This window comes from Scatophagus argus, chromosome 3 (assembly GCF_020382885.2).
Source record: "Scatophagus argus isolate fScaArg1 chromosome 3, fScaArg1.pri, whole genome shotgun sequence".
Lineage (NCBI taxonomy): Eukaryota > Metazoa > Chordata > Actinopteri > Scatophagidae > Scatophagus > Scatophagus argus.
The window spans coordinates 22305501-22318254 of record NC_058495.1 but is presented as its reverse complement, the minus strand read 5'-3'; the positions used below and the strand labels follow the sequence as shown (position 1 = coordinate 22318254).

Below are 12754 nucleotides of genomic sequence, written 5' to 3'. Positions count from 1 at the left end.
CCTCTGAGAGTTTTACAAGTTAACGATGTAATGTGCTACACGAAAGGATGGTAATAATGAAAGTGTTGCTCATTTTTTGGCACAATGAATGTGCATGTGTGTAGATGTGTATGTGTGTGGTTTGGTGGAGCTTTTATTGACCATCAGAATTTATTAATCTCCCTGAGGAGCGTGAGGTAAGGCTGAAGCTCACGAATATAGGAGCACTTCATTCAGCTCTTTAACACTCAATTTTTAGATGTCAGCCTTTTAAAATTTACCACCTCCACCTTGCTTGTTCATTTATAATGTATGTGCCATGACATGTCACTAGTGATCCACATAAAATGCTGCTCTGTAGACCTTTCGACTGTGTGACAGGCCTTGTGAGTAACTCTTATTTCCTGCTGAGTGATTTAGAATACAACAAGCAGCTCTAAATGTGACAAAGGCTGTATTGTCTCTGTGAACGGACTGTGCTTATGGCACGCAATGTTTTCTGGCTTCCCACAGCAGCAGTTGTCAACCATCCACGGCATGTTCTCACAGGCTACATTTCAACTTTATGTTCTTCCAGCTGAAAGTCTAATCAATACAGCTTAAGTGTCTGTCTCCAAAGAGCCTGTTTCATTAAGTTGGTTTGGAGGGGCTTGAATAAATAAGCACTAATTGTATTTAGTGTGAAGAGTTCAAGTGACCGGCCCGGTCAGTTTTCTTATTTATTTATGTCTTTGCTGTCAGACGTACCTGAACCACAGACCTGAAGAATTACTACATGTCGGTGTTTGTACAGACAGGTAGCAGCAGCTCAGACAGAAACGATCCTGTGTGCCCCTCCAGTGTGGCCTAATCATCCATTATCATCATCATAAAGCATCCAAGCAACCCACCTTCTCAGCTGGAGAAAGCACGTATACAATTCCACTGAACAGGGGTATCACCACACACACACACACACACACACAATTGCCGTAATTGCACCTTTATTAGTCTCCCATTCACACTTTTTACAGCCTGGCGCAAAGAGCAGGTCACATTTCTGGAAATGGCCTCTAAAAGCATGGGGCTGCTATAAACAAGACCCTTCAGTGCCATTAGACAGAGTGGCTGAGGGAGCCGACAGGCCCTGTGCTGCCGGCACGGTGAGTCAGTTAGTATGCTTTATTAGAGCGTATGCAGAAGGACCACAACTTGATGAAAACTGGTAATGCTTACCATTTTAGACAGACATAATGAAAAATAGGCATTTTTTGAAACTGTATGACTGAAATGACTGAATTTATGCATATAAAGGGCTGGAAGTGGCTTGGTTGAGATGACACAAGTGCAAAATACCATCCATCATTTACCTAGTTGAAAAGATATAAACAACTAAATGTCACACAATTTCCTGCAATTAAAAAACAACAAAATAGAAAAACTTGTTATTGCGGATAAGCTCAAGTGACAGGAAGTACATTCTCATTTAATTGCGCAGTTCCCAGAAAGTACCACACAGGTAGACCTAATTGTTGCTGATCTGACCTTATTTTCCTGAGCTATTTCATCAACGTGGCATTAGCCTTTATCATCTTGCAAGACCAGAATCTAACGTCATGCAAGCACCTCCGTGAAGCTGTACTTTGGTATCGTTTGGAGCTAAATGCTCATGAATGTCTGAACCAAATTCCACAATTCATCAGTTTCCACCATTCAACAGTTAGATAGAAACTTCTTATCGTGTTAGCGTCACACAGCGGTGAGGCCTCGTCTTGTTTTGGGTTTTATGTCCCGTCATTTCCTGTTTTATTTTGAAAACTCTCCCCTCGTTTCAGGTCACTTGCCCTTCCTCATGTGTCTCCAGTCTGATTGTCTCCCTGATTGCCCGATTGTGTTCACCTGTTCCCCATTACCTCCATGTGTTCAAATAGTCTGCTTTTCCCTTGTTTTGTGCCAGTGTGTTTTGTCTGTGTGTGTGTTCACTCTAGCCTAGTCTTATCCACAGATACAGTCTTATCCTTCCTGTTTTTGCCTCTGTACCAGAATGATTTTTTTTGTTGTAAGTTTCTTGGATCAGGGTTTAGCCACAGTATAGCATTTATGATTACTCTTTTGTTTTGTTTTTTTCTCCATTGATTTTTTTGTTACCTCTTAGATTATTATGGCTGATAGTTTATCCTCTGTTATCAGAGTGATCCTATTGGAGTGATCCTTAGTTTTAAGATATAGTTGTTTATTTCATTTGTAATTTTCTTAGCCTTTTGGTGTCTTCACTTTGGAGATTATTAAATTTCATAGCCATGCGTCTTCGGGTACAGAAGACGTGTCTCAGGAATTTTCATAGCCATTTGTTTTGTCAGTCCGCCAAGAGGTATTACCCTGCTGCCTTATTACAATAAAGTCTGCTGAAATTACCACCTGCTCTGTGTCTGAGTCCTGCCTGAGTCTGAACCTGACAGTTAGATGGGGAGAAACCGCACTCCTTTCCAGTGGGTTCAAGCACTGCAGCACAGATTTTGCTCTGATCACACCTCCTCTAATGTCTGCATTGGCTTCCGTGTAGTTTCAGAATTGATCACAATATGTGATCTGACGCAGGCCCTCTGGTTGCTCTAAGGGCTCAACCAAATGTTGCTGAGCTGCTGGAGTATCTTACCATCGTGTCTTAGATGTGTTTTGCTTGCTTGTTTCCTTTTTACTGTGTAGTATTTTTTGTGTCTGTGAGACCAAGATGCATATCTAACCCAAGGTTAAGCGCCTCTGCAGGAGTCAAACTCCCACTTGCTCCTTGTGTACAGCTCTTTTAACACTGTCCTGGTTTCTCCAGCCAGACTTAACAGCCAGCAGTTTATTGCTAACCATAAATGTCACCACTTTATGCAACGTGCGATGTCTTAGAATTCCCCAACTTGGCATTTTTGACAGGACTTGAAGCTGAAAGAGGATGCAGATAGGCGATGACACAAACAGATCTGCTGAATCAAAGCACTTCTTCCACTTTCTATGTGATGATGCTATTCTGACAGAGGAGTGACAATTCAAACAGCAACCATCTGAGGTTAGAGCCCGTTCTGCATGCTGCCTACACACTGAGTCTCATATAAATCCACTTCTCAAACCCACTGGAGCCTGGACATCAGGATAATTGAAACTCTGCTCCCCCCCCCCCCCCCAACTGACCATTTCAGAACATTAGACAGTATTTCTCACAGTGTCCACTTTGCTAAACAGTGCTTGTGAAGTCTGTCTGGAGGCTTCCTGTGGTTGGGGCTCCCCGCTGACTCCATTTTTAAGTGAGCTTCTTGAGGTGGGGGAAAATAAATGTTTGAGCCTGCCAACACACTGAACAGCATCCCACCCACTGCTGGTGTTTGCCATTTTGTCAGAGTAATTCAGAATGTTTGACCCTGCTGCGTGCCAAATAATGTAACTTGACATTGATACCAACCCCCACCTGATCCTGGATGTGCCTGTGCCTGAAATTCTCCCCGCAGAGACAAACATTAGGCAACGCAGAGAAAATCAGTGCCGTACCTTGTCTATTTTCTTCATGAATAGTGTAAGACATGGAATTTGTCACATGAGAAGAAGCTGGCATTTACAAGCAGCGTAGTGTAGATGGTTCTGATAAAACCTTGTTTTCTCCCATGAGAAATGAGACACGTGGGAGTCAATCTGAAGTCTGCGGTTTTTGAAGAGGCGTGATAAATGTGTCATACCGGTTGAAACTAACACTCTGACTGGCATTTTGACAAAAACGAAGAAGAAAAAAAATATGGTTGAGTCATCTCACATTCATTCACAAGCATTTGAAGGCAGTATGAACTCCCAGACAAACAGAATTTGACAGGTGAGAGTTCATCGTGTGGATAGAGCTGGATGGGAGATGAAGGAGGTCATGATGTCTGTGTGCTTTTTCAGGCGATTCGAGGCATGCTGAATGTGTCACAGGCTGCATTCACTGGCAGCAGCAGGACTGGCTCTGCATTCTGATTTCAGGGCAGGCTGAGCATGTTTGGCCTGGCTTGGAAACTAAACAGTACCCTCTATTGGATTACACGGAGATTGCGTGTGGCGGTGCCCGACAGAGAGGACATGACTGGTGCTGCTGCAGCCGCAGCTCCGTCTGTGTACTTTTCAATCCCATTGAACCGCTTAATATGCTCAAACCTTACCAGTGATGTACTTCAGCTAAAAGAGTACCTCCTGTGCTGTAATGACTTTCTTATGACTTGATGTATTTCTTTTATTAATCCTGTCAATGTGGCCAAGTGTGTCCAACACCAAAGTGCTTTCCTTCAACGTGAAGACTGGAGACAATTAGTTTGATTTGGTATGCAGACCACAGATCCATTTAAAAGTTGAGGCAGGTGGTGAAGCATGAAACTCAAATATAAGTACATAGAGCAGCCCAGTGGGTTTCACATGTAGTCCACAGGCCCCCGGGGGTCCATGAGAGAGCTCCAAGAGGGGGGTCATAAGCGGAAGAAGGAAGAGTTTAATTTCATAGTTATTTCACTGACTAGTTTCATCAAAGGCTGCACTCTACTCACTGCAGCTCTCCCACTTGTAATTATATATTCATATAGTGAGCCAATTTATGGGATGTGGACTTTCAGGTTTCATGAAGATAAATGTGAGCAAAAACACCTGCATCCATAGTTTCTTTAACATTTTTTAAAAATAATTCTGAGAAAACCGGAATGCAAAGAACAGTGAGGCTGTTGCACCACTTTCACATTAAACTACAGTGTTTTAAATTGCAATTTATTTATTTATTTTGTGCTTCTCTGGGAGACCAGAGGCAGCTTTTCTCATTGTAGGTCCGACAGTAATGCCAATATCTGCAAACACAGTGATGACATAAACTGAGGACTAACTTATATAAACTGCGATAAGTGTGAAGAGACAACTGGCCAGTTTTCCAGGCTGCTCACTTAAAAGATGAAAGTGTCAGTTAAACCTTCAAGCTACCATCCTCCTCTGTTCATATCTTGTGCCATTCAGAGAGCTTGGGTCAGATTAAAAGTCATTTGGTGTCAAGCTGCTTTTAATATCCCTCTTGACCTGGCATTTGTTTCCCTGGATACGAGTCTTAAAAGCCCACCGTTTAAACAGTGCCGCATGGATGAATGCATTTTTATTTCCTCAGGGAGCCTGGGCAAATTTCAGCAGTCAAAAGCAGCGATGGGCCATATTGAGAAATGACTCATTGGAACACATCTGAGACTTCTGCTAAACAAACTGATATGGGAAGCCATCTTTATTTAAAGGGCAAAGGTTCACACTTGTGTATATTCTGATTATGACCCGAGCCCCATAGCAGATGGCAAGCCTCTACAGAAGAAGGTTGCCAAACACATCTTGTGTGGTTTCACTGTCTACAAAAAATATCCCAAGTAAGACGGGCTGCCTTCATCACGTTCCTTCATGTTGCCTTCATTTTCCAGCTTCAATTGCCCTGACACGGAGGACATGGAGGGATGAGACAACAGGAGTCTAATTAGTTCATTTCTTGTAGGAGAAACATGTCAGACACACTCCTAAAAGAAGCTTACTGGTCTTCTTTTTAAAAATACAACAGACCATGAGTACAAAATTTCACTGTGCATATGAATATCAAAGCTTATAGTAACATCATACAAACTGCATCAAGATTATGGCAAACTAATATTGTACAAAGTACAGTAGCACATGATAATATATTAACAGCTCAATAAAGCTCTTGAAAACAAAAAGTATTGTATTTTTTGGAAAGGCTTTGCTTTTGTTAATTGGCAGTGGTCCCCAACTGGATCACTGCCTGTTAACACAGTGAAGTAAACCAGTGCACACAAAAAATAATTAGTATACAGTATGGAACTGGTATGTAGCATGTTGCTGGTGAAAAGCTGCAGGAAAAAATTTATTTAAAAAATGGTTGTCAGGAAATTAGGTAGATATTAGATATTATGAGCTGTCGTAGCAGGAAAGCACAGTTGCCATAATACGAGGAACCCCAGAACTTAACTGGAATCAAGTTGTAATTAGGGTATTAATTGCACCTGCGTTTTGCTGCTGTGCCAAGTCAAAATGCCTGCTGTGAAAATGGTCTATGAAACTAAGAAGCATATGCTAGAAATGAGTGAATGGTGAATACAGTCCATGAAGTGCTGTGTGAAAGTAAGCAAGACCACCACGCATAAAAATGTTAACATTTATTGCTGTTTCTGAATACCACACTGAAAGCAAATGCGTTCAGAGTATACACAGAAATTATACAATAATATATGGTTTCACAAAGGCAGTGAACACATACTGTATTACAATCTACAAAAATCTACTTTACAGAAATTTAAAATTCTAAATATCAAAAAGTACAGCTGCAGAAACAGGTGTAGAACTGGAACCAGAAACTGCTCTGGAAATCGGTCGGTGACACAACATGGTGACATCACGATACAAAGAAAGCGGAGGTCATCTTTGTACTTACAGCTGGTTTTGGAAACTACAACTGGCAGACAAAACAAAAACATACTCCAAAATAACTCATTGAATTGAAATGATCATATAAATTATGTGTGTGGTTTTATGCATCCAAAATATATCATTTTACAGAAAACTCCTCAGTAAGGTAGCATGTCATAGTACTGTTCAGTGGGACTGGTAGTGTATCATTGCAAAAATATGGTTAAAATAATATAAGGACACAATGGAGAAAAAAAAAAAAAGTCTCCCCATCTCGTGAGGATGGGGAAATACATTTTAAAACAAAGGATGTTCTAAACAGCCAGATGGAGTAACAACATAGTGGTGGTAGGGTGTTACACTGAGGTCATTGCTGGATTAAAGAACCATTTTTTCTTTCTTTCTTTTTTTTTTTTAAACATGAGCTTCAGTCAGGAACAGACCCGGTGGCAGCAGCTCACATCATTTCAAATAATGAGGGGCTGGTATGGCTCTGTTCTAATGTTCTAACCCTGGTAGTGTGGTTTAAGCAAGGGCTTAAAGGATACAAAACTTAGACTACCAATCTTGTCCAAATGGTTAGAGTGAGCGGCATAAGAAAAGAACCAGATCACCCCAGCATATGAACAATCCCATTGCTCACATACAAAAAAAAAAAAAAAAAAAGAAAAGAAAAAAAAATCCAGCCCAGAAACCAACCCCTTTCAAGGGAAACTTAAAAACAGAGGATAAGAAAACCAATAAAATGTTCCAGTTAAAAAGAGGAAAAAAAAATTCAAATGAAAATTTATTTGTATGCCCACATCAATGCCAGGTAGCCATTTTGGAGGAGTGTCCAAAAGCGGGACGAGGCGTTCGTCTTGTATACGAGGTGCAGTTATCCTCATTCCCAGTGTCAGTCAAGCTGGATTCAAGGACAAGCTGGTTTATGGTCACACATGGCTGCAAGGGGGCCCTCAGTCTAGTCCTGCTCCATGGGCTCCTCAGTGGTCCCAGTGTTCAAGGTGGCACTTTCCATGGCGCCCTCTGTAGGAGGTTCAGTGGTACTGCTGGAGGGAGTGAGCGCTACGTCTTCTCTGGCCGCCTCTGCACTCTCCTCTATGCTACAGCTGCTGCTGCTACTACTGCTGCTGCTGCTGCTGCTGCTGACTGGGTCGCTGTTGCTCTCTTCACTGTCCCTGCTGGTCTCTGGGCTCTCCAGGATGCCTGCGGGTGCCTGCTGTTCCGTCTGATCCATGTCACTGCCCTCCTCTTGGGAGCCGCAGGGCACCTCCCTCTCAGCCTGCTCGGCCTCCTGGCCTGAGCCTGCACACACCTCAGCCTGGGTGCTGCTTGTTGGTTCTGTGGTTTAAAAAACAACAACAACAACAAAAAAAACAAAACAAAAAGAAACAACAACAGGTGTTTTAATATACCACAGAGTATGTTTTATAGTGTTTTAGCCCTCTTCAAACTGTGAAACCACCCAAGCCTTTGCAGTCAATTTAAGACAGATGGAAGCCTCATCTCCTTGCCTTCACACACACAATTTATCATGAACAGAGCTCGTCATATCTGCTCACATGAACTTATAAAATGAATTCAAAGTTTCCTTTCATTATTGCAGAGAAGCTAGATTAAAATGACATTCTAAAAGTACTTGAGTATGTAGTAAATCAAGGAAATAACAACGATAATAAGACTGGTGAGTAATATGCTTTATAACAAATGAAAATGACCCATATTAGAGTTTAACATTTATATTCTCCCTCAATTTTTGCACACCCTCATTCACTGCCAATGTGATATGCCACTGATCAACCATACTGATGTGAATCCAAATCAGTCTGTGCTTCCATTGGCCTATCTTCATCTGACACCATGGAAGACAGGTCCCATATTTTCACCATCCATTTATGAGGTATACTTAGTTAAATTTAATGCAGTCTAACACAACAGGCCCACAATAAATCCTGCCTTCATGAAGGTTGTAATGATTGGTTTGTGTGTAAAGAGGTGTTGGTTCAACAGTATTATAATTTAGGAGAATGCAGTTTGTGGTGCTGCTAACACGTATTGTGCTATACAAAGAGGTGCTGATGTTATTTAGCCGATGCAGTGATATAAATAGGCTGAATGAGATAACAAACACACTGTAACCTGATACAACTCAACAGCACCACAAACTAAAACTTACTTGTTGCACAACTTATTCTAACCTACCTGTGTGAACTCCTTCCAAAAATATATACGCTAAACATCCCATAACAGCATCTAAAAAAAATAAAGCCTCTACCTTGGTCTTCACTGGCAGCAGCACTGCTGGAAGCTTCATTCTCCTTGCTGTACCCGACCTTCTCCTCTTCCTCTTGGACCATGGCTTCTGCCTCTTTTGAGAGGCAGGTGGTATGTGAAGGCCTCAGTGTGTCCAACTCCTGCTCTTCCTCTTCATCCTCCTCATCTTCCTCTTCCTCCTCGTCTTTGCTGAACTTAAGTCTCTTCACCTCCTGCTGCTCGGCTTCCATGTCCTCTTCTGCATCTGGGTGTTTGTTCTTCACCGAGTTCCCCAGGGAACCTCCCGACGCTGAAACTTCACTGACAAACAGAAGAAACAAGAGATGTAAATATTGTTTCCAAGCGGGTTGTGAACATGGAGAAAAGATTTTTTCTGGTGTGTCAGAGCTTCAAACATACCTGGAGTCTTTGTCATCTTCTTGCCCTGTGTTGAGGTCTTTGTTGTCTGTGCTGTCTGGCAGGCCATTAGCTGCCAGGGAGTTGGCCAGAGACAGCTTCGGTCGGTTCAGTGGCCGGGGAGTTCCGGGACCATTCACTTTCCTAATAAGAAGCCCACAGAAAAAGGGAATGAAAAAAAAATGTTTTTTCAATAATGAAAAAAAATTACCTGTTATTTATGTGTATTTCACACAACCTCTCTGTAAAAGCAGATGTGTTTCCAGGAAGCATCACTCCATTCATTCTACTGACAGCATTGCATCCATTTTTCCTGCAAAAGCAAATTCAGAAATACAAAACTCTTAATTCAACAGAAAATATAATTTCCAAAACTTCATATTAAAAAGGTATTATTAAGTTATTTTAAAATGTGTCTCGTTTGGCCATGACACTTACTCTGAGGTTGGGTGAACACAACTGACCACCATTACATTCTAGAGGGTCACAAGAATTTCCAAATTAGTGAAAGCTGGTGTCAGCAGATAAACAAATTATGGAAAACGGGCGTACTGCTTAGGACGTACCTTCTCCACCCCTCGGAGAAACTTATCTGTTCCTGTATAGTTCCTCTTAGGTTCCGTGAGCAGCTCACACAAGCGCTGGATCGTAAATGGGATTCTAAAATAGAGAGACAGTGAGAGAAATTCAAGTTATACTAAACTGAAAATGTGTCAGCCAGGTTTTATTGAACAAAAAAAGAAAAAAAAAGAAAAAAAAAGTGCCCTAGGATTCATCATTTTAATTAGTCAGGTTAGTGAGTACTCAGGGATACTGGTAGACTGGGGGAGAAATCACAGTAGCAGCCAAGAGAAAAAATTTCAAGTATATTACTGAAGTATTATGATATCTCAGTTGTCAAACTAGTTTTGACATATTACTCAAAGTGAAAAGTAAAAACTGTCCATCAGCTTTCCCAGAGTCCAAAGCATCATCTTCGACTGTCTTGTTTTGTCAAACCAATACTCCGAAACATGAGGGCATTCAGTTTACTATCATACAAATGTCTGAACTGACCCTAAAAGCTTTACAAGGCAAAACAAGATGAAAATAATGTAATCATTTAATAGTGGTTTATTTATTATCTGTTCCATATTCCATATTATTATTACAGCCTTCCACTGATGGTAATGAATTGAAGCATGAAAAAATGAAGCAGAAAAAAAAGTATCATATCGCTTTCCTCCAATTTGTTCATTAACTTTGAAGTAACATAAAACACTTTATTTTAACATCTAGCATTACCTATGCTCTTTAAAACAGCCCACAAAGCATGTAATCTATAATGAGTGCAGAATGTGGGTGACATGCAATCACGTGCTCTCTGACAGCTCAAATACAGCTACCTTGTCAGCTGTTTGCCAAAGAACAACATGTCAGAACAGCGTCACCTTAGAGAATCACTGTCCCAGCTACCAAAATAATAAGCTGTTGCTGACCAACACAAACAATCATCACCTTACGAAGCAAACACTATTAATTCCAACTGCCCTCTACCAACTAATCCCTACCAAAAGAAATACATACATAAACTTATCTGAACATGTTTAATGAAAATGTAAGATAAAACCGAATGTGTCATCATTAATCACTATTACGTGCTAGTGAGTCAAAAGTAAACACTGTTATTTTTATATGATCATGTAAAATAAAAACTGTCATCATTACAGATGAGTCGCCGTCTTCCTCCTTCACTTGCTAGCTCCACCCATTCACCGCTCTTTATTGAAACCAAACGGAGGTGAAAACACATCTGACATCACCTGTTATGTGCTACATGTGTGAAATGACAACTTAGGACTGTGTCCGAAGAATCAACATGTTTTGAACTTACGAACTCACTCACACATGAACTGTCCAGAGTTCATATGTGAAAACTTCAGCTGGGTACCTACCCATTGTATCCCTTCACAATCTTCAGGATTCTTTCTTTCATATCTTCAAATGGAATTGACTCCACGTTGGGATTTGCAGGACCTCGTTGTTCAGGTGCTGAGGCTCTAAAGTCATCCATTACCTTCTCCAATTTAAACAGGAAGTAGTTCTTAAATTGAGACCACTGAACCCTAGAAGAAAATGGTAAGCAAAACAAGGCTCAGCACATTTGGCGTAACACATCTGAATAAAGGAAAAAGCAGTAAAATCTCTCAATGACATACAGTGGTTGGAAGTTGCATCGGCTATGGTTACAATTTATTTGAAAATACAGTTACACTGACAAAATTGCAAAACAAACTGAGAAAAAATACAAAATTATTCCTGAACTACAAATATATGACAGGTACATACTTATATGTATGAATATATTTATGGTTCACTTATTCCTATTTTCCTATTTGTGACTGTGTATGTGTTGCAAAGAGAAATGAGAAATTTATCAGGCCTGCAGTGTTCACCTACATGGTCTCTCCAGTCTTGGCAATATGACATAGAAACTGTTCCAGCAGAGGACATGGCTCCTTCTTTACTTTCTTGTCAAAATCTGAGGGGACAAAATAAATCACAGGGTGAATAAACATGTTGACAGCAGAATACAGATTAGCTTGATCAGATATGAACTGTTTAACCTAGCTTCATGTCCAGTTTTGATTGCTCTGTTATAAAAAACTGATATGTTGGTTTACGGCAGTGACTGCCTACTTTAACCAAGTAAAAGAAACTTGTTAGCAGACCACTGACGATACTTTGTCTAATTAACATTAGCTATTTACATAACGTAGCGTTAGCGAGCTAGTCGATGCTATCTATTAGCTAGTTTAGCGCACTGGATAGCATGGTAAGTTAGCCGCAACGGCGTAGCCGGCAAATAGTAATATACCAATAGCCGGTGTCACTGGCCAGTTACTTTTCAGCCAGATATTTTGCTAGCAATTTGTCAAATACGAAGGGAAAATACACGTAAATTTGGATATACGGAAAAGGAAAACCACCACACTACGACTTTCTTGCCTAGTTAATAAATCGAACAGCAAGCTAACCATTTCCGTGAAACCGCTCGTAATGTTAGCGCTAGCTAGTCCTGGGTAGCAGCTAGGTAGCGACATTAGCTTGTGATCTACAATCCGTTTATTTTTTTATAACATAACAATTACAGAAGCACACGTACAACACGGGGTCTCAGTGAACACATAAACTATCGAAATAAGCTGAAATGACCTCTGAGCGCCTCTTGCAGCGAGTCAATTTCCATCACGTCGTTGCCCTCTGTCAGCCTTGTGGATGTAAAAAGCAGACTGGCGGCTAGCTGCTCCTGCTGCTAAGCTACGATCTCACAGGCAAAGAGGAGGGAGCATTTTAATATGGCGCCGTGAGGTCACTGCCTGCTCAGCAACAGACGAATATCTGCGCTGGGAAGAGCAACAGAGTCGCACGTAATACTGTATATGTGAAATATTATACAAGGACATAAAATCAGATAAAATCATAATTGTTAAATAAAATGAAACATAATATAGCAATGCAGTAATTAAAAGGGATGAAAGAACAACTAAATGCAATATGAATATAAAGTTATTTTATACATCACAATGTGTAAGACAGAAAGTGCAATATCAGAACTGCACACATACTTATTTGATGAAAAAGATTAATAAGTTATAACGTGCTTAATATTACCGTGCAGCTGAACAAATGTTTGTCC

The 12754-nt window shown here is 40.7% G+C and overlaps 1 protein-coding gene across 1 annotated transcript; it reads right to left on the bottom strand.

Annotated features, from left to right (window-relative positions):
* Positions 1 to 6140: 6140 nt before the first annotated feature.
* On the bottom strand, positions 6141 to 12428 carry ppp4r2b (protein phosphatase 4, regulatory subunit 2b). The gene is made up of 9 exons (XM_046384774.1): positions 12271 to 12428; positions 11515 to 11596; positions 11010 to 11180; positions 9642 to 9735; positions 9514 to 9551; positions 9314 to 9388; positions 9079 to 9219; positions 8681 to 8979; positions 6141 to 7746 (listed from the first exon to the last, which is right to left on the bottom strand). Exons 1-9 carry the CDS (start codon positions 12302 to 12304, stop codon positions 7367 to 7369), a joined length of 1314 nt encoding a protein of 437 aa, XP_046240730.1. The 5' UTR covers positions 12305 to 12428; the 3' UTR covers positions 6141 to 7366.
* Positions 12429 to 12754: the final 326 nt, after the last annotated feature.

Excerpts from the sequence above, each read along its gene's own strand:
- ppp4r2b (XM_046384774.1), bottom strand. The coding sequence starts at position 12,304 with ATGGAAATTGACTCGCTGCAAGAGGCGCTCAGAG. Across the intron at positions 11,181-11,514 it reads GCCAAGACTGGAGAGACCAT|GGTTCAGTGGTCTCAATTTA; the intron begins GTAGGTGAACAC and ends ATTTTCTTCTAG. Across the intron at positions 9,220-9,313 it reads ACATCTGCTTTTACAGAGAG|GAAAGTGAATGGTCCCGGAA; the intron begins GTTGTGTGAAAT and ends GCTTCTTATTAG.